This window comes from Vombatus ursinus, unplaced genomic scaffold (genome assembly GCF_900497805.2).
Source record: "Vombatus ursinus unplaced genomic scaffold, bare-nosed wombat genome assembly UNPS02014932.1, whole genome shotgun sequence".
NCBI lineage: Eukaryota > Metazoa > Chordata > Mammalia > Diprotodontia > Vombatidae > Vombatus > Vombatus ursinus.
Window position 1 is genome coordinate 2100524 of NW_020954710.1, and position 19613 is coordinate 2120136.

Here is a 19613-nt window from a genome sequence, read left to right on the forward strand (position 1 = left end):
TTATTAGTGGCTTCACGTCCTTCATCCTACAGATCACCTCCCAGGTTCAGCCCACAGCCAGCAAAACATTAGCCCCCAACCTCTGTCTTCTATTCCTGCCCACCCTTCCTTCCCTGGCCCTGCCCGTCCTTCCAGTGTTACTGTATGTAAGTGATGAAAAATCCTCGGGAAACCACCGGTCGACTGGTTCCACCTTAGCCGTCGTTCATTTTTTTGAACCAGCGTTCTCTCTGATGCAGCTGGTGAGGCCATGGTGACTACAATGCTATATAACTCGCCACTCCTGGGGTCTCAATTCCCCCCCAAAAGGCCTGAGGATGGACTGACAGCCTCTCGGGCTCAGGCTAAGGACAGATGGCCACAGAAAGGTCCATCTTAAGCTCCCTGTGTTGGGCTGGTGGACGGGACAATCCCAAAGGCACTGGCTCAAGCAGGAACAATTGTGTTCTAAGGAATACCCATCAGTTCCCACCAGCCACAGCCCATAAAGGGTACTCCAGGACACTCGGAGAACAAGGAGAAGGCCTCTGGGCTTGGCGTGTTTGTTTCTAACTCCTCCCTGCAACCTACCAGCAGGCTTCATCTGGTGCTAACCAACGGGACTGATGGCTACTGGACAGCTCCAGCCCCACCCTGTCCTGTTCTGGGGGCGGTTCCTTGTTTACCTGGAAATATAGTCCAATATGTATTTATGTAAAGATATTTATGGGCAGCTGTACAAAATCAGGTTCTGGGTAGGGGGCAGCCCTGGTGCTCCACAGAGACACTGGCAGGGTTGTATACAGCCCCTGACGGTGGTCTCTTCGCTCCTCCTCTGTGCTATAAAGGCATTGTGGTCCCCCCCCACACCCCAACTCCATCCTGGGGAGGGGGACTGAAAGTTCTCTTTTCAGCTGAGTGGGCACAACCAACACGTCCTCCCTTTATATATCAACCAGCCAACCAATGTGTACTGTAAGGGTTCCATGGCAAAGGGGGCCCAGCACTGTGTAAAACTAATTAAGTTAAAGGAATGAAACTTTCTGGTCTGTTCAGTGTGATTCTCACGCGGCAGCTTTTTGCAGGTGGAAAAGTCAAATCCTTGTGAGCCCAGAACCTTGAAATGAGAGGTTAAGGAGAGGAAGTAGTGGTCTTGGAGTCAGAAGACCTGGCTTCTAATCCCAGCTCTGCCCCCATCTACATGACCTCGGGGCAATTCATTTTACTTGTCTGGGCCTCGATTTCCTCATCAATAAAATGAAGGTGGTTGTAGGTGACCTCTGAGGTCCCATCCCCAAGACCCTTTGGCTCATACGATCACAGATCCAGAGTGAGGCCATCTAGGCCAGACTGCTTGTTTTACAGATGAGGAAAGCGACACCTAGCATCCTGGACCCTTCGGGAATTCAGAAACTTCAGAGCATAGCTCTGGGCCCAAACGGGGCTCCCAAAGGTTCTAGATGCCAAGAGCCCAAGGTGGTAGTATCGCAAAGGCCTAGCTCTCCAGGCTCTGGGATGACAGGATGGTTCTAGGTCATGGGAAGATTGGGCAGGGTTCAGTATCATCAAAAGGTAGATGGCTACATGGATCTAGAATTGTAGACTCGGGAGTCCCAGATCCAGAAAACTCTGGACGTCCTCATTCTAAGGTCCAAGCTTTGAGATGTAGGTCCGTGGTTCCAGGCTCTGAGATGACAGAGCAGAAAACCTTGGAATCCAGGCACTTGGGGACTGATTGATTGAGGAACCTTAGGATTCTGGGTTATAAGGCCTCAGGACACAAGGTCCCTTCCTGCAGTTAAGAAACAGTGAATTTTAATGAAATAATTTTAATGACTTTTACATTTCTCAGAAAAACACAATATACAACAATGTACAATCCAGGCTGGGGGCTTTCAAGTCCGTCTGTGCCCCCACACCCACCTAGCAGGACCCGGAGGCCAAGGGAAGGAGGGTCACTGCTGGGTCAATGAAAATGGGGGTGCAGTTGACAGCTGACAGGAGGGCCGGCTTAATAAGGCCAGGGATGGCCTAAGATCCCCTGTCCTTCAAACCTCTAGCTACCTCCTCTTCCCAGCACAGCCCACTGCCCCCTAGTCTCCTTCTCAAATGCAAATGCTTCCCAAGGGATTAAGCATTTCCTTTGTAATGCCATAGTCAGGAATGTGACAGATGGTTCTGGGTAAGAAGACAGGTGCATAGTTATGGGATGTACCTACTGGAGCCACCCAAAGCCCACTTAAAGTGGCCTTCCCTCAAGTTAATTTGGGGCAGGCTGGAGAGGGGGAAAAAATCAACAGAAGGGGGGTAAACTCAGGACCAGACGTGCCCAGGCTTCCCAAAATTGGAACAGAGATTGATCCAGGGAAAAGGGTAATGGGAAGTGCCTGACTGGAACCCCAAAGATTCCCTGGAAAGGCTTCGCAGCTCACAGGTACCATTTGCAAACCCTCGAGAAGAGAGCTCTTTTAGGCAATCCATGGTCTGTTGTGAAACCCTTGCACCCAGACAAGAAACTTGGAAAGCCTGAAAAGGCTCTGAGGAGTTGCCTACACGTCCGTCTCCACCCTCAGTCGTTCCAGCCTGCGCACGTTGCCCTCCACGGCCACTCTGCTGGTGATGGCTCGGGCATAGTCCTCGGGGAACCAGCCGATCTCCCCATCACGCAGACGCTCTCCATAAAACCAGCCTGTTAAGAAAAAAAAATGGTAGAAAGGAAAGCTCATTCCCGAGTGTCTGGACAGAGCAGAGGCTGCTGATGGGAAGGTCACTGGCTCAGTGGGTCTACTCTTGATACCATCCTAAAATGTCTGGGGTCCCCATATGGATCAGGGAATCTAGGGGTCTTCCCTATTAAAGACATATTAGAAAGGGGATTAAAGAATAATTGAGCATGCTTTCAAGTTCTCAAATATGACCTTGGACAAATTAATTCACCTAAGTCTCAGTTTCCCCATCTGTAAAATGGGATCAATAACACCTGCACTATCTCACAGGTTTATTGTAAGAGAAGCAGTTTTTGAACCCCAAGCCCTGTAGAAGTGTGGGCAATCATCAATAACTTTCTCTAGGATGTTAAATCAGGATCCAATCAACACAATATTTGCCCCACAGTGCGTCTACTGCGTAAAGAGAGGCACACTTAGCTTGGCTGCGTAACATTCTGTGAAGTTTTTTAGAAGTTGGCCCGTCGGGGCTCATCCAAGGGGAGCTCACCGTCTTCCTGCTGCTGGATCAGGACCACGTCTGCCTGCTGCAGGGTGATCTCATCGGCCTGTTTGGCAAAATAGGCCTTGGTGATCTCCACCTGGTGCAGGTCTGAAGGCAAGGATGGAGATATGTCACTCAGGGCATGATGACAGAGAAAAGAAGGGGGTCGGGGCTTCCCTGAGCCTCTGCTGCCCAAAAACCAGAGGGGGAGACAGTGGGAGAGGGAGAAGACCAGGAATCGGGGAGCGAGGAGGACGAAGGGGACAAAGACGGTGGGGAGAAGAGAATGAGGAGGGGGGAGAAGCAGAGGACAAGGAGGTGGGGAGGGGGATGAAGACAAGGAAGGGGGGAGAGGATGAAGAAGACAGGAGGGAGGCAGGGAGAGAGGAAAGGGAAGAGGAGGGAAGGAAAGAACCAGATAGCTCTTCCTGTCCCCTGCCCTGCCCAGGTGAGGGTCTATGGGAGAGGAGGGGTGGCGTCCGCCTTCCCCAACCCCTGCCTTGGACCAAAGAATGCAAGTGAGGCCTAGTCCTCGGGGATGCCGGTACCCAGGGGGCCCCACCTTGGGAGGCTGGGGTCGGCCCCCAGGTAAAGAAGGGGCCAAGTCCCAGCTGCCACAGCCCTCAAGTCCGGACCCAGGAGGCGAGAGTAAGCCTGCCGCAAAGGCAGATCCTAATCCAGGGAGCTATCTCCTTGCCCTGGGCCTGGCTCCTCGTGGGCAGCCCCAGCCTCCTCTGGCCGGCTCAGGTTTACCTCCTGGGCCCCCACTTCAGGCGGAGAGCAGGGGCTGGGCTCTGGCTCGTGCGCCACACTGTGGGGCCAGCAGAGGGCGCCCAGGGAGCATCTCCTGGCTTACGGATGGCCCTTTGCTTTGTCCCCAATTTCTCACTTGGGAGAAGCCTCCTTCTGTCTAACCCTACACAGAAGGGAGGCCAAGAAAAACCTCCGATTTAAAAGAGGCTCACAGGCACACAGAGACTCATGACTGTCAATCATTCAATTAATAAGCACTTATTAAGTGCCTATTGTTGTCCCAGCATTATCTGGGCACTGGGTGGGTGGAGGGCAGAAACAAATATATTCTCACGGAGACAGACAACACGTACTCGTATAAGTAAATACAAAAATGGGCACGTGGCTCTCTTGGGGGAGTAGGCAAAGCCTCCTAGAGAAGCTGGTGCTTGAGCTGAGCCCTCAAGGAAGCTCTGATTGATGCAGGTGAGAGGAAGAGCATTCCAGGCTTAGGGACTCAGGTGGGAGATACAGCATCACGAAAGAGGCATGTGACGAAGACCAGTTTGGCAGGACCACAGTGAATACAGAGGGGAGCCACGTGATTAGGCTGGAAATACAGGTTGGGTCCAGGTTGTTAAGAATTTTAAATTCCAAACAAAAGAGTCTTGATTTGATCCCAGAGGTCATAGGGAGTCACTGGAATGTAATCAGCAGGGGTCAGTGGTCAGACCTGTTCTGTGTTAGGTCTGGGTTGAGGATAGAAGGCGAGGATACCAATTAGCATGATATTACAATCGTTCAGATGGAAATCGAGGGCCTGAACTAGCTATGTGAGTAGATAAGAAGGGAAAACATCCAAGAGATTTGGGCATCTGGGTGGGTGTGTGGGGTGAGGGAGGGCGAGAAATTGAGGACCACCCTGAGGTTTGTGAGTACATGTAACTGGAAGGATGGCGGGGTCTTTGCCAGGAAAAGGAGTGCGTGAAAGAGAGGTGGGTTTGGAGGGAAAGAGTCCTGCTCTGGACAAGTGGAGTTAGAGACACATGCAGGACTTTCAATTTGAAATGTCCGGTCAGCAGATGGTGACAGACTGGAACTCGGGGCCAAGGAACTAGAACTGGCTGAATTGGGGAGTTTTCCTGGTGAAGATGATAACTAAACCCATGGGAGCTGGTGAGGTTACCAAGTGAGAGAGTATAGACAGAAAAGCAAAGTAGGCCTATGGATGGATCCCCAAAGGGGATCCCTGACCCCATAGTTACTGGGTGTGACATGAAGATTCGGTAAAAGAGACTGCGAAGGAAGGAGAGGTCAGACACGTTGGGTGAGAATTAAGAGCAGTCACAACAATGCAGAGAAGAGAGTATGGGGGAGAGGGTGGTTAACAGTGTTCAATGCCTGCTCACAGATCTGCACTGCGCCCTCCTCCACATTCGCAAAGACACAAACAGGGGTGTTTACAGACACAAAGACCCCCAAAGATCTGAGGAGAATTAAACCAGGGCTATCCCAGGGAACCCTAACTTAGGGCTAGGAGCAGTGACAGATGTTCTCAGATCCATCTGAGGTGTGGCAAGGGGGGAAGGGGCATCTGTTTCTCTTACAGCTGCAGGCGGAGCGAGGCCCCCAGGCCCTCAGACCCCAGGCGCTCAGCTCTCCGGACTCCTGCTCCACCATAAGCATCCTGGCCTCTGCTTCATCTCTGAAGAATCTGAGCTCCTCCACTCCCTAACTCCCACCTGCTGAAAGCTCCCTTCAGCAAGAGCCAGAGTTATGCGCTCCAGCTGCACGGAGGAGGCTGAGCCGCCCGCCCCCATCTGGCTCCGTCCTCCCTCCCAAGCCCGAGTCTTACCTCCTTTACTGGCTAGGCCTTGCTCCTGATTCTCCTTATGCTCCAGGGCAGTGATCCATCGGGCCCGGTCACTCCTGTGGACACGAGAGAAAACAAGCTGAGGGTCTGCAGCTCTCAGGGACCGAGAAGGGACCTCAGAGGACATCGGGCCCAACCTTTTCATCTTACAGAGGATGAAGCAGGGAGAGATGAGAGAGAACTAGGGAAAAACAGTGAGAGAGATGGAGGCAGAGCGAGATAGGGACAGAGACACTTGCCCAGGGTCACACAAACAATGAACAGAAGGGTTGGGATTCCGGCCTGTTCAAAAAGAGCTGGCCCTTGGGCCGCTAGGTGGCACAGTGGATAGAGCACCGGCCCTGAAGCCGGGAGGACCTGACTTCAATCTCAGACACATAACACTTACTAACTGTGAGACCCTGGGCAAGTCACTTAACCCTGATTGCCTCACCAAAAAAAAAAAAAAAAAAGAGCTGGCCCTGGGACCCAAGCTCCAATCTGGAGCCCTTTAGGGCTGGAGGTGGGCCTGGAGCACTGGATGACTCTGGAATCACTTGAATTATAGTGAAGTCTTGATTAGTGCCAATAATGAATTCCCCATGGTGGTCACGTCATTCCAATTCATATTGCATATTTCCACTCGGCAGGAACCAATGACCACATTTTACTTAATTGTAACATTAAATATTTGGAATAACTGAATTCAAATACATGTGACCACTTCAAGGGATTCGTTATTGGCACTAACCGGGGCATTGCTGTATTTGATGATATGATTACGAAGACAAGGAAAAAGGGCACAGTGGGGAGAAGGCTGGTTCTGCAGTCCAAGAGCCTGGGTTCATATCTGCCTCTGACACCTGCGTGTCACCTCTCCTGGCCTCAGTTTCCTCATCTGTAAAATGAGGAAGAAGGTTTCTTCCAGCTCTAAATCCTATGATGTAACTTTTGGGCTTCGAAGCCTCAATAACATCACATTTCTATGTGTCCAACATGGTCAAACTTGTAGCTACTCAGCATCCAACTTGAAAGACACCCCAGGGACCATTTAGTCCATTCCAGACCTAACCAAGAATCCTCTCTCCAACATGCCCAATGGGCGGTCACATCTCCTGTTATCTCTTTGCAAAGTGTGATTCCCCCCACCCCTTTGTGGTTGGGGTCAAGTGGGAATAGTTAATGAGCTGACCAAACTGGCTTGGGACCCTTCCAGGGGTTTGAGACAATGGAGAATTTCAGGAGCAAGCCAGCCCAATGGTGAAAGACTCCATGTTCAGAAGGAAACATTCTTGGTAGGGAGACGGGCAGTAGTGTAAATGTGTGTGTTTGGGTGTGTGTACATATATGTCCTGTCTGTTTCTTTCCTTCCATTTCCATTGATTGTATCACAAGAGAAAGGACTGTATGAAATAGGGCACCTAGAAAAGAGCAAATACATGCTGATGGCAAATAGCTAGTCACTCTGGAAAAGAAAGGTTCTATGTGGGATCTGAGACATACTGAAAAATACGAATACAGGCAAATTAAAGAAAAGATAATCACCCAAATAAGGAGGCAGCTTCAAGGAGCGCTACCCCTTGTATTGGAGAACGCTGGCTATGGACTCATGAAAAGACTTGCAGCAACTAAGAGTTGTGGGCTTACCCTATGACCACACATGTTCTCTTCATATGTCGCTCATGACCGCTGTATCAACCCAAAAGTACCAACCGTATTTACTCTACCATCTTAGTAAATGCCCTTTCTAAAAACTAATTAAGTCTGTCTTGCTAATGCGAATAGAAATACATTGGTAGGGGCTCATGAGTTACAGGATAAAAATCACAGTCCCTCAGAATTTCCTTTTAAACCCTGAAAGTAGCAGCTGTCCTTCTGGAGACTCAAACCCAAGAGTCTGAGTGTGCATTGAGGGAGAGACCTCAGAGGGAGTCCTACACCAGAGGTGTCAAATATGCGACCCATTATATGTGGTCCCTCCTGTGGCCCAAACTAGATTAAAACGTAATTGGGAAATACCAAATAAAATAAATGGAACATAGGTACTATGAACTTGTGGTTTCCTGAGTCAATATGGAGCCCACAGGCATCCTTACGGATCATTTAGTGCCTACCCCACCCCCTTTCTATTTGGATTTGACACCTCTGTTCCATAGTATCTCAACAAAGTCACAACACATCTACCTTGGTTTTCTGATCTGAAATTCTGAGGGCAACAATTTTAATTTTTTTGTCTCTCAAAAATTTATTTCCATTTTTGAAATGGTATCGTAATAGAATGTTGATAGCAGAAACAAAGGTGATATTAAATTATGGAATTACAAATATATAAACTACAAAGTGCTGGGGAAAAAATGGATGAAAGGCCCTATAAATGAAAACAAATCAAAGTGAAGGGATTTATAGTAATTATGAATTTGAGAACCAGAGAAAAATAGATTATGTTTCAGCAGGAATACAAGATGGTGATGTTATGCTGCAAAGTCCTGCACCTGCGATGCTTAGAATTTTCAATAGAAAATGCATCCTGGAGACATTTCTGCCAAATACAACATCTTAGCCATGGAATCCAAAGCCCTGAATGAGAGTTTTGTAAAGAAAGACATGACACTCTCCCCTACACACTTTCCTTGATAACCAAGGACAAATACAATTGAAAATTTTTGTTTATTAATTGCACCCTTTGCTATCCCATATGCTTCCTTCCTTCCTTCCTCCTTCCCACTTTCCTTCTTTCTTTCCTTCCTTCCTTCCTTCCCTCCCTCCCTCCTTCCTTCCACCACCAAGCTGGTGCTGATTGGCATATTTAAATACATCCAGGTGTACCGATAGAGGGAGTATCTTCATTTGAAGTTCTCTATACCAATACAGTCACAGGTCCACTCCAAATGACATCTAATAACACATCTCTAGATGATATCAAGGGCTTATTAAATCATGAAAAGACATCTCCACTTAGTTGTGTGGATGTCACCACAAACCTAACATGTCCAAAATCTGACTCATTAAATCCTTCCCCAAAATAGGGGGCATTTCTCTATTGTTGTCTAATGGTAGTACCCCATTCTTGGGCAGGTGTGTGTGTGTGTGTGTGTGTGTGTGTGTGTGTGTGTGCGTGTGTGCATGTGCAATTCTAATCTCTTACAAGACAGGAAAGCCATTTATGGCTTTGGAGTCAGAAGCCAGCCTGTACTGTCCTGGAGGAAACACTTAACTGCTTTGTATCTCAGTTTCTTGTCTATAAAATAAGAAATTTGAGCTGGAAGACCCTTCCAGTTCTAAATCCATGACCCTATCAATGATCTAAAGGTCACGGCACATAAGCAACCCATGCTATCTACCAGCCCAGCCCAAAGGTCAGTGGCTGCACCCCCATAGCCCCAACGCTGCGCCTGCCCTCTCCCGTCCCCGCCCTCAAGTGCTCCCAGAAGAGGGGCCCAGGCTTGTGACTGCCACCTACTTACGCAGAGTCTGAGGACAACAGGATCTGCTCCTGCTTCCCTTCGCTGTTCCTCAGCATGGTCACCTGGAAGGGGTAGGGGATGGACGAGCTGCGGTTGCCCCCTCCCGGCAACGAGATTTCATCAGGCTCAACCTTCTTGACTTGGATTTGGTCCATCTTGGCGTAATCCATCACCACGTAGTTCTCCTCACTGCCAAAGGGCCAAGAGGACTGGTGAGACCTCGGCCTGGATGGCATCTCACTCTCCGTGATGGCTCTCACCATGAGTCTTATGCCTGAATGAAGTGTTCTCAAGTGGCCTGGGTCACCTACCTACCAATCCCACATCCAGCACCCTGCCGGGAGGGGTGAGGAAAGAGGGGAGGAAGGAAGGAGGGAGAAAGAGGAAGGGAAGGAAAGAAGGTGGGAAGGAGGGAGGGAGGAAGACAGGGAGGAAGGTGGGAGGGAGGGAAAGGAAGGAAGCAGGAAAAGAGAGGAAGGGAAGGAAGGAAGGAAGGTGGAGAGGGAGGGCGGGAGGGGGTTCCGTTCGGAGCCTGCATTGGGTCTGCGGGCTGGCCTGCCTCCATCCCCCTCCTGGCCGTGCTTCTCTAGCTTTCAAACACGCGGCTGTGCCAAGCACTTTCATTTCCTTTGCCTTTTGGCTCCCTTTTGTGTGTTTTCTTCCTCATTAGAATGTAAGCTCTTTGAGGGCAGAGACTGTCTTTTTCTTGCTTGGCATACAGTAAGTGCTTAATAAATCCTTGCTTCCTTTCTACTCTTCTTAGTGCAGGGGCAAAAATGTTAAACTCAGAAACAGAAGAATTGGATTTGAATCTGACTCTAATATTGACTAGCTCCACGACCCTGGGAAAATTACTTGCTCTCTGTTTGCCTCAGTTTACTCATCTATAAAATGGGAATAACGAGAGCACCCACCTCTCAGGTTTTTGTGAAATATTATCTGTACAGTGCTTAGTATAGTGTCTGGCACACAGTAGGCACTACATAAATGCTAGCTATCATTACTTTTATTATTGTGACGGGGAGGCAGAGGCCAGTGGAATTCTTGAGTCTGGGAGTTCTGGGCTGCAGTGAGCTAAAGCCAATTGGTGTGTGTCCGCATTAAGCGCCCCCTGCCCCTTGGCCTGCTCTCGCCCTGCTGGGGCAGGTTCTCGGGAGACGGGCCCTGGAGTGTTAGCGACACAAACCCTACAGAGAGGTTATTGCTTGGGAAGCCGGACAAAAGGGAGAGACTCATAAACGAGGCTTTTGGTCAAGGCAGGGATGCTCTCTGTGGTCGAGGACCAGAGAACTTGGTCTGACATTAACTCTCACTGAGCCAAACGGGCTCTGAGCCCGGGTCAGGAAGGACCTCCCTCCCAAGCCGTCCCGAGGCCTTCCACCCCCCCTCCCCCCACCACTGGCCCTCCTGCAGCGCCCAGAGCCAGGGCAAGGAAGGGCAGGAGAGGGCACCTTTTCTTCTTGGTGACCATCAGGGCGTCATTGAACAGGAAGAGGTAGCACGTTGGCCTGCTGGAGATTTTCCGGAAGAGGCTGGGCTCCTCCACCAAAGAGAGCTCCCCTCTCTTCAGCAGCCACCGGGAAGCGGAGATCAGAGGAAAGGCCTAGGGGAAGCAGAGCCAGACATCACCACCGAGAGACCCTGGACAAGGCACTTCTCCTTGAGCCTCAACTTCTTCATCTGCAAAATGGGGATAATGATACCTGTTCTACAGGGTTGCTTCCCTGAGCGAGGGGCGGAGGGCTAAGCAAGGAACTGAGAATCTCCTGCTCTTTACTTACCAGGCAGGGGACCTTGGGCAAGTCAATGAAACTCAGCCCGTGTATTTTCCCTTTTTAAATATTCTCTCTCCCTCTCTCCCCCCTCTCTCTCTCTCCCTCCCTCTCTCCCTTCTCCTCCCTCCCTTCCTCTCTCTCTCTCTCCCTCCCTTCTCCTCTCTCCCCCTCCTTCCCTCTCTCTCCCCTCCCTCCCTCTCTCTCTCTTTCCCTTCTCCTCCCTCCCTTCCTCTCTCTCCCCCTCCTTCCCACTCTCTCTCTCCTTTTCCTTTTCTCTTTTCTTTCCTCTCTCAATTTCTAGCTTTACCATCAGTCATATCCCAATGACTCCTGCTCCTCAACAGAATCCTCCCATGTTACAAACAAGTTCAGCTGAACAAAACCAATCAACACAGTGACCACATCAGAAGACGTATGCCCCACTCTGCACCTGTAGTCTACCACCTTCCAGCTAAGAGGCAGGAGACATAGCTCATGTGCTCACTGAGGTCTTGACATGGACCTCCATTTTCTTATCTCTGAAACGAGGGGGTTGGACTGGCAATCCCTTCTCGATCTAACTATGAGTCAAGGGACCTTTTAGTGGTGGATGGGGGAGAAATTAGTTACCTAAACCCCAAACAATAGGGGAACTATTGATAGGCAGAGAATAACGCTCACAGTAAGAAGACCGGTGGATCTGGAGGCGGAGAGGACCTGGGTTCAAATCCCAGATCTCTTATACCTTCGGTAAGTCAATTAGCTTTTCTGGCCCTCCGTTTCCTCATCTGTAAAATGCGGAGTGTGGACCAGAGGATATCTAAGATTCTCAAATCAGTGATCCTGCCCCTGGTGATTCCTCTCTCTGACCTCTACTCTCACCTTTGTCCAAACAGATCACACTTTCACCTTCAGCTCCAGCTCCAGTTATCCGGCCAGGTCCCTTCTCTCCTACTAGAGTAGGAGCTCCCTGAGGGCAAGGGTTCCATCTTAAGTCTTTCTTGTCTCCTCCCAGCATCTTATACATAAAAGCAGAATGTGAGAGCTTCAAGAGCCCTCAAAAATTACCTAACCCTTATTAACAGAAAAGCGAAATGAAACCTCAATTTAAGGGACTCACCCAAGGTCATGCAACTAGTAAGTGGCAGAGACATGATTTTAACCCAGGGCTCTTTACATTCAAAGCCGGGGACTCAGTCCACTAACCTATTAGGTTAAACAAATGAATGTGACCAAGTACTCTTTGGAATGAGTTCAGGGAAAGGAGATAGAGCCGCTTTGAAGGCATGGTCTCCCAGGGGGGCTTCATGGAGGGGATGGGGCTAATGGTGGCCGCTGAAGGCTGGCAGGACTGGGGAAGGGGAGGGGGAGTGGGGAGAACATTCCCGGTAAAGGAAACAGCACGGGCAGACACCCAGCGGAGGGAAGGGGCCTGTTAGTTTCTGGAGACAGTGAGGATACTAGCTGGTCTGAAGGGGACTGGGAAGGACAAGTGGGAAATACGGTGGAGGGCAGGCATTGAAAACCAGGTAGAGCAGCGTGCATTTGATTCTTGAAAAGACCAAGGGAGCCGCTGAATGCTCGTGAGCAGGGGAAGTCACACGACGAAAGGGGTCAGTCTGGGGGTGCTATACACAAGATGCGTGAAAATATGGTCCCTACCCTGTTCATCGCCCCCCTCCCCGCCCCGATCCCCACTCACATTCTAGTGGGGAGACGACAGGCAAGCATCTACCTGCATAAAACACAGTTTAAATGGAAAGTGATGGGGTGGGGGTGGGGGAGGAGCCAGGGCAGGCCTCTGGGATTAGGGAGCGGGGGTCTGGACCACAGGGGCTAGGGGTGGTCTTACGCTGGGCTGGGTGGGTGTGAGAAAGAACGCAGAGGAAGCATTCACTCGTTCATCTTTCCAGTGACATAACCCCACTGGTCAAGGGGCAGGGATGAAGGAGGCTGGGATCTGGAAGGGCCTTGGCCCAGATGACACAGGAATAAGGGTCACAGGCAGGATCGGTCCCCCCTCTTCAATTTTACTATCTTAACAACTATATTTTAATATAATTGGTTTCATTTTGAATTTTATTTTATGTATTTAAAAAGCTCAGTGCTTGGCCCCCTAAATATTGTGATGTCCAATAAATATTTGTTAAATAAATGTCATCAAGCCCTCTTTGGAATGAGTTCAGGGAAAGACGATAGAGCCTTGTGGAAGGAGAGGATGGATCTAAAGGTGGCCCTTGAAGGCTGGCAGGACTGGGGTGGGTGAGGGGTCTCTGGCTTCACCAGACTGCCCGAGGGGTCCAGGATACAAAACGAAGTTCAGAACCCCTGAGTCCGCATTTTAAAGGTGAAGAAAATCAGATTTCAGAATCTGATTTCAAAATCAGAAAGGACACGTTCCCCAAGCTCGAGAGGTCACAAGGGTAACGGGATTTAGGGCTGAAGAAAAGCTCAGAGCCCCCTTAAGCCACCCCCCCCCCCCAGGGCACACGGGTAATAAGAAGCAGAAAGGGCTGGTGTTCTGGGCACAATGCCAAACCCAGGCTCCTCTGGAGTGTAAATAGCCAGGAATAAGGAAATACCAAAACCAGTATCCAAATCCATCCAAATTGAAATAATTTGCTGAAACTAACGTAGTGGAAATGTTGTATACTGTTTTTAGGGGGGTGAACCCAAAACATAGTGTTTTCTAACTACTTGATACCGTAAACTCTGATTCTGAACCTGGGACCCTGAGCTCGGCCCTCTGACCTTGACAGCACCACCCCTACCTGCCCTCCTCTTCTCCATGGATACCTTTGCCATGAATGGAGATCAAGATGCCGGCAGGTCAGCCCAGACTTAATCAGGGAGCGGCAGGGGCCTGCCTGGTCTGCCAAGAGCTAAGCTCCGGGACCTGGGGTTTCCACCCCAAAACAAAGCGCTTGGCTGGAGGGGCCCTTGTAGGGATCAATGAATCACAGATTCTCAGGGGGCCAGGTCCAAAGGGGCTATCTAATCCAACCCAAACCTGAAAATAGATTCTCTCTACACCACCCCCAACCCAGTACTGATTTTGTATAGACCTTGTATACATATACAGACATACACATCCCCAGCCCCTCTCCTCCAAAAAGAGTATAAGCTCCCTGAGGGCAGGGATTGTTTAATTTTTGTTGTTGTATTCCTAGAATTTAGCAAAGAGCAGGTGATTAATACACCCTTCTTAGTTGATTGCTAGAAGATTCCAGTGAGGGTGGACTATATTCTGAACAACCCCCTCCCCCGACACCGTTTGCACGTTGGGGGAACAGAATTAGTAAGATATTGCTCATGTCAAGCCTCAATTTGCCTTCTTGTAACTTCTACCCATAGCAGGCACTTAATGAAAGTTGGCTGGCCTGTCAGAAAGACAAACAAGGGTAGAGGAGGTTGTAAAGGGGCCAGTTTGGGCCTGGGATCTTGGGAAAGCTTCCGGACACGAGAGTGCATTGATTGGCTCCAGGACTTTGAAACACTCAAGATGTGATCAACGCCGTGTACAATCATGATTCCAGAAGAACGATGATGAAGCATATTCCCCACCTCCAGACACAGGGGGGACGGACTCGGGGTATGGAAGGAGAAACGCCCACAATTTGGGACATGGCCAATGTGAGAATGTGCTTTGCTTGGCTATGCCTACTGGTTATGAGGGCTTTCTTTGCCTTTTTGTTTAAGGAAAAGAAAGCCCTTTATTTCAGATTTATTTACTTATTTGCCCTCAGTCTTCAGGCAAAGAGTCTAGAATCATTTAATGGGACTGGGGTAGGAGGGAGAGAACATTAATTCTTACAGGCTGAAAAGTAAAATTTAAAAAGTAAAATTTAAATTGCTCAGCAATCATACACACCGGTTCGTTCAATTTCCAAGGATAGGGGTAATGATAACAAAAAGAGGATATCCAGGTAACACTTTAAAGTTTACAAATAATAACTAGTATTTACATAACGCTTTAACCCTTGCAAAGCACCTTACAAATATCATCTCATTTGATCCTCACAATAACCCTGGGAGCTAAGTGCAATTATTATTTCCATTTTACAAATGAGGAAACTGAGGCAGACAGAGGATAAGTGGTTTGGCCAGGGCCGCACAGCTAGTAAGTGTCTGAGGCTGAATTTGAACTTGGGTCTTCCCAACTCCAGGTCCAGTGCTCTAACCACTGTACTATCTAGTTGCCCCAATGAGATAGTTGCCAAAGGTATTAGTATCCCAATTTTATAGGAGAGGAAATTAAGGTTCACAGAGGTGTAGGAACTTGGCCACAGTCACACAATTCATCAGCGTGCAAGGCAGGGTTCTGACCCAGGTGCTCCTGACTCCCAGGCTTCTCAGTGACCTGCAGTGACTGACCCCAGCTCCCAGGAAGATCTGCACCCCCAGAAGGGCACAAAGCAACAAGGAGAAAGGGCCGTATTTGTTTCTTTCTAAGAGGCTCTTTGCAAACTCCGTAGTCATCAATGTTGGCACCCAAGGTCACGGAAAGAGGATGACAAAATTGTCTTCTTCAGTTTAAGTTAACATATGCTTCTTAAACAAACTGTAAGTGATTTGGAGTTCACAGCCTATGGTACTATCATTTACAATTTTTACTTGTTTACTTACACATTTGTTTCCATGATGTTTGCTAAATTTAGGCTGTTAAAAAGAATTAGTTTAGAGCAGCCCAGTGAAGCCCAGGATATGCTGGCCTGGCCCAGTCCTGCCCAGCCCCGCCCAAGGCCTTTACCTTGATTTTGCCAAAGTCCAGTTGAGTTTGCAGGTTGACCATCTGTTCTGTCCTCTCCATCTTATGAGCCCCTTCATTACACTGCTTCACCAGCTGTCAATACACATGGGCACAGGAGGCAGGTAAAGGCCAGGCCGGTAATCTCATAGGCCCCACATTACCCAGGATTCCCCCCAACTATGACCCAATGGAGCCTAGGAGGGATGAAACCCAAGACTGGACCATCAAAAGGAACAGCCCAGGAAAAAGAGAGGGGGATGGCAGTGTATACAAAGAAGGTATATTCATGTGAAAAAAAAAATACAGAAACCAGAGGGACAAAGCATGGCCAAGAGGCAGAAACTGAAATAATTTTTTCATTAGGAAGCAGAAAGAAGAGAGAGATGAGGAGTTTGGGAAACATCCCAGATCCCAAGTCTCAAACATGGCAGCGATGGCAGGGGGAGACTTCAATTATTCAGATAGCTGCTGGGACGCCCAACCCTCCTCTCTTCTTTTCTCTCGCTCTCTCTCTCCCCTCCTCTCTTTTCTCCCTCTGAGAGCAGCTAATCACTTCTTGACTCGCCTTAGAGATTATGTCATCCTTCAAAGGGAGGGGGAAACAACAAGGGAAATCCCACCCTGGGTCTGATTCTCCCTAACAGGAGGGACCAGCTGCTGGGCTGGCAGTGATGGAGGAGGGGGTGGCGACTGATGCCCCCTCCGTCCTTGAGTCTACGGTGGAGAAGGGGTGGAAATGAGGGCCTAGTCTGACACGCTCCCTGCATTTGGGGAAAACAGATTTCAAAGGGTCTGGAGAAACGGCAGGGAGGATCCCACTGAGTAAAATGCTTTAAGGTAAGTCAGCCCAGGAGGAGTGGGGGATGCTCCAGAACGGCATCCTGAAAACCCAAAGGGAAATAATTCCAAGGAGAAGGAAAAACAGGGAGGGACCACACCTTGCTGATGGCCTTCAGAGCTCGGCTGGCAACTTTACATCGGTCTGGGTGGCCCTGGGTCTTCAGGCACAGAGTCTGGAGTGGAAATAAGAGCAAAGAATGAGGAGCTGGGGGAGGGGAGTCATTCTTTTCCCTCTTTAGGCCGAGTTCTCACCCTGGAAATTTGAGGTCGGGAAACCACATGCAACTGATCACACACAGGGAACCCAGGCTCTGAGCTGCCCGACACAATCCAATCAGTTCACAAGCATTTTCCCCCCACCAAGCCTGAAAAAGGCCCAGGGGTATGCCGGTGAATGTTTAATAGATGGCTCTCCAAATACTGGATCTAGGCAAATATTTAACAACCGGCTTTCCAAATACAGGGCTTATGCTTTAAATTTAATCTGTGCCATTAACATCTTCTCCATCATTTTCTTTCTTTTTTTTTTTTAATTACTCCATCACTTTCTTAAGCCTAAACAATCAGCAAAACAACAGCTCGAGCCCCAATACGTAGGTGTGCTAATTTCCATGGTATAAATGCTCATCCCGAAAATTTAACAGGCAGCTAGCTGTTTGAGCTGGTTCTCGGCACACCACTGCTGGGAACTACACTGATGAAAAACACTCTGAATCCAGACATTCTAGCACCTTGATACACATGGTCTTCTCCATTGGAATGTAAGTGTCCTGAGGGCAGGGACTGTCTTGGTTGCTTGTCTTTGTATCCTTTGGATTGAGTCCATGGCCTGGCACTTAGTAAATGCTTAATAAAGCCAGTCTTCCTTCCGTCCCACCTTCTTTCCTTCCTTCCCTCCCTTCTTTCCTTCATTCCTTCTTCCCTTCCCTTCTTCCCTCCTCCCTCCCTCCCTTCACACGTCCGACACTAGCGCTAGGAGGAGCTTGGTCACCCTGTGGGTCGTATCGTGACCTTGTAGAGAGGACACACTAAGACATTTCCCTCACTAACAGACAAGTGGCACCCTGAATAGTATGGTATCAAATCCCCTTAAATTTGCTTTTTTCATTTCCGTATCAATGTATATAATTCTCATTCACATTCATTCATTCACTCAACAAACATTTATTAAACACCTACTGTATGTGCCAGGAACAGGGAACACGTAGACAAAACAAGGAAATGGTCCCTGCCCTCATGGAGGTTCCATTCCACAGGCAGTGGTGGATGGTACGCCGATAAATAAACCAAAATAACTGAAGAGCCACAGGTCCCTCACAATTGGGGGGATCAGGAAAAGGCCGTGGGAGCTGAGTTGTGAGGAGGGGAGGTGGGAGTGCATTCTAGACATGGCAGTCTAGAGCCCGTGCATAATGTCAGATTCAGAGAAGAGCAAGAAGCCACCTGGGCAGCAATGTGGAGTAAGAAAGAACACATCTGGAAAAGCAGAAAACGGCCAGACTGGGGAGAACTGTACATTCTGGACCGAGGGGTTGGAATTTTTTCTCAAAGGCAATGGGGAGCCATTGAAGATTGAGGAGGGGAGTGTCCTGGTTCAGCCTGGACCTTAGAAGATATCAGGGACACTGGAAGCAAAGCTGTTGTCATTGTCCAGGTGAGGCCTGAGAGAGTCTGGAACCCGGGTGGTGGCTATGTGAGTGCAGCGAAGGGCTCCTCATGGGGGTACGGTCCAGGAGGGCTGACCACTTCTGTGAGAGGCCACCAAGGCCGTCCACCTGGAGGACCCACGTGGCTGCCTCTAGGCGTGGTCCCTAAGGGCTCGGTGATTCTCTGCCCAGGTCCGTCCTAGCCTGGATGCGTCCCCCCGGCAGACAGGCAGGTGCCACTGAAGCCCAGGCGGGGAACGGGAAACGGAGCTCAATCCTCCCCGCTCTCCAGCCCACCCACTTCTCTCCTGCCCGGCTGGCTTTGGAGAATAATTGGTGCTTGTGTGCCCACAAAGGGGCACTGAGACACAACCTCCCACTGGCTGTACAGCCAGCTGCAGCCCTCACCCCCCACCACGGGCCCTGCTGACCCAGGGCAGGAGAGTCAGATCTGGTGTGTCAGCAATAACCCTGGCACTGCTCCCTAAATCCTTCCAGCAACCCCCATCCCCAACCTGCCCTCAATGGCCTCTTCCCCAGATCGGGAGAGAGACCTAAAATAAATAACAAATGATAGACATTAACAATCATTAAGGTTTACAATCATTGTCTCCACTGGTCCTCACAACTACCCTGGGAGGTATATGCTATTATCATTTCCATTTTACAGTTGAGGAGACTGAGGCAGACAGAGGTGAAGTGATTTGTCCAGAGTCACACAGATACTGAGCATCTGAGGCAGGATTTAAACTCAAGTAAAAAACCTCATCTCGTATACGCTAAGATTTTAGGGACTGAATGTGTAGGCCTTCTAGCATGATATAAGTGGATATGATCCTGGACTTGAAAGTCAGGAAGATCTGCGTTCAAATCCTAGTCAGAAATCCTATACCAGTTGTATATAACTCTGGGTAAGTCACTTCACTGCTGCCTGCCTCAGTTTCCTCATTTGTAAAATGAGAGGATTAGATTGGATGACTCCTTAGATCGAGGTCCAACTCTGGGTCCATGATCTGAGATCTACAGCTTAAAAGAGGAAGCTAACACCAAGTCCAGGGGAAAAGGGAACAGAGTATAGGAATCTGGAGTCAGAGGGCCTGGGTTTGAATCCCACTTCTTAAGTCTATTACTCATGTGATGTTGTAGTAGTCACTTGATGTTCCGAGGCCTTAGACTCCTCACCTAGATGCTCTCTCTTTAAGGTCCCTCATGACCTTATTTATCATTACTCTTTTTAAAAAAATTTAAAAAAAAATTTTCATTAAATATTTCCCAATTACATTAAAAAAATTATTATCATTCATTTAAAAAAAAATTTGAGCTCCAAACTCTCTCCCTCTCTCTCGTCCCTCCTCCAACTCCTGAGAAAGCAACGATTATCCACGG

At 49.1% G+C, this 19613-nt stretch overlaps 2 protein-coding genes across 5 annotated transcripts in view; one reads left to right on the plus strand and one right to left on the minus strand.

The window, feature by feature from the left end:
* LOC114029553 (multiple epidermal growth factor-like domains protein 6) overlaps window positions 1–1022 on the plus strand; it is a 381178-nt gene extending 380156 nt beyond the window's left edge. For all 3 annotated transcript variants that reach the window (XM_027844048.1, XM_027844051.1, XM_027844052.1), the window contains one exon: window positions 8–1022. In XM_027844048.1, the coding sequence (XP_027699849.1) occupies window positions 8–72 (65 nt within the window). In that variant the 3' untranslated portion in view covers window positions 73–1022. The remainder of the gene's footprint in view (window positions 1–7) is intronic.
* A 770-nt stretch (window positions 1023–1792) lies between these two features.
* LOC114029497 (rho guanine nucleotide exchange factor 16-like) overlaps window positions 1793–19613 on the minus strand; it is a 70110-nt gene continuing 52289 nt past the window's right edge. For both annotated transcript variants that reach the window (XM_027843966.1, XM_027843965.1), the window contains exons 9-15: window positions 16680–16754; window positions 15742–15834; window positions 10689–10840; window positions 9238–9426; window positions 5777–5850; window positions 3196–3297; window positions 1793–2668 (exon numbers count right to left, since the gene is read on the minus strand). In XM_027843966.1, the coding sequence (XP_027699767.1) occupies window positions 2529–2668; window positions 3196–3297; window positions 5777–5850; window positions 9238–9426; window positions 10689–10840; window positions 15742–15834; window positions 16680–16754 (825 nt within the window). In that variant the 3' untranslated portion in view covers window positions 1793–2528. The remainder of the gene's footprint in view (window positions 2669–3195; window positions 3298–5776; window positions 5851–9237; window positions 9427–10688; window positions 10841–15741; window positions 15835–16679; window positions 16755–19613) is intronic.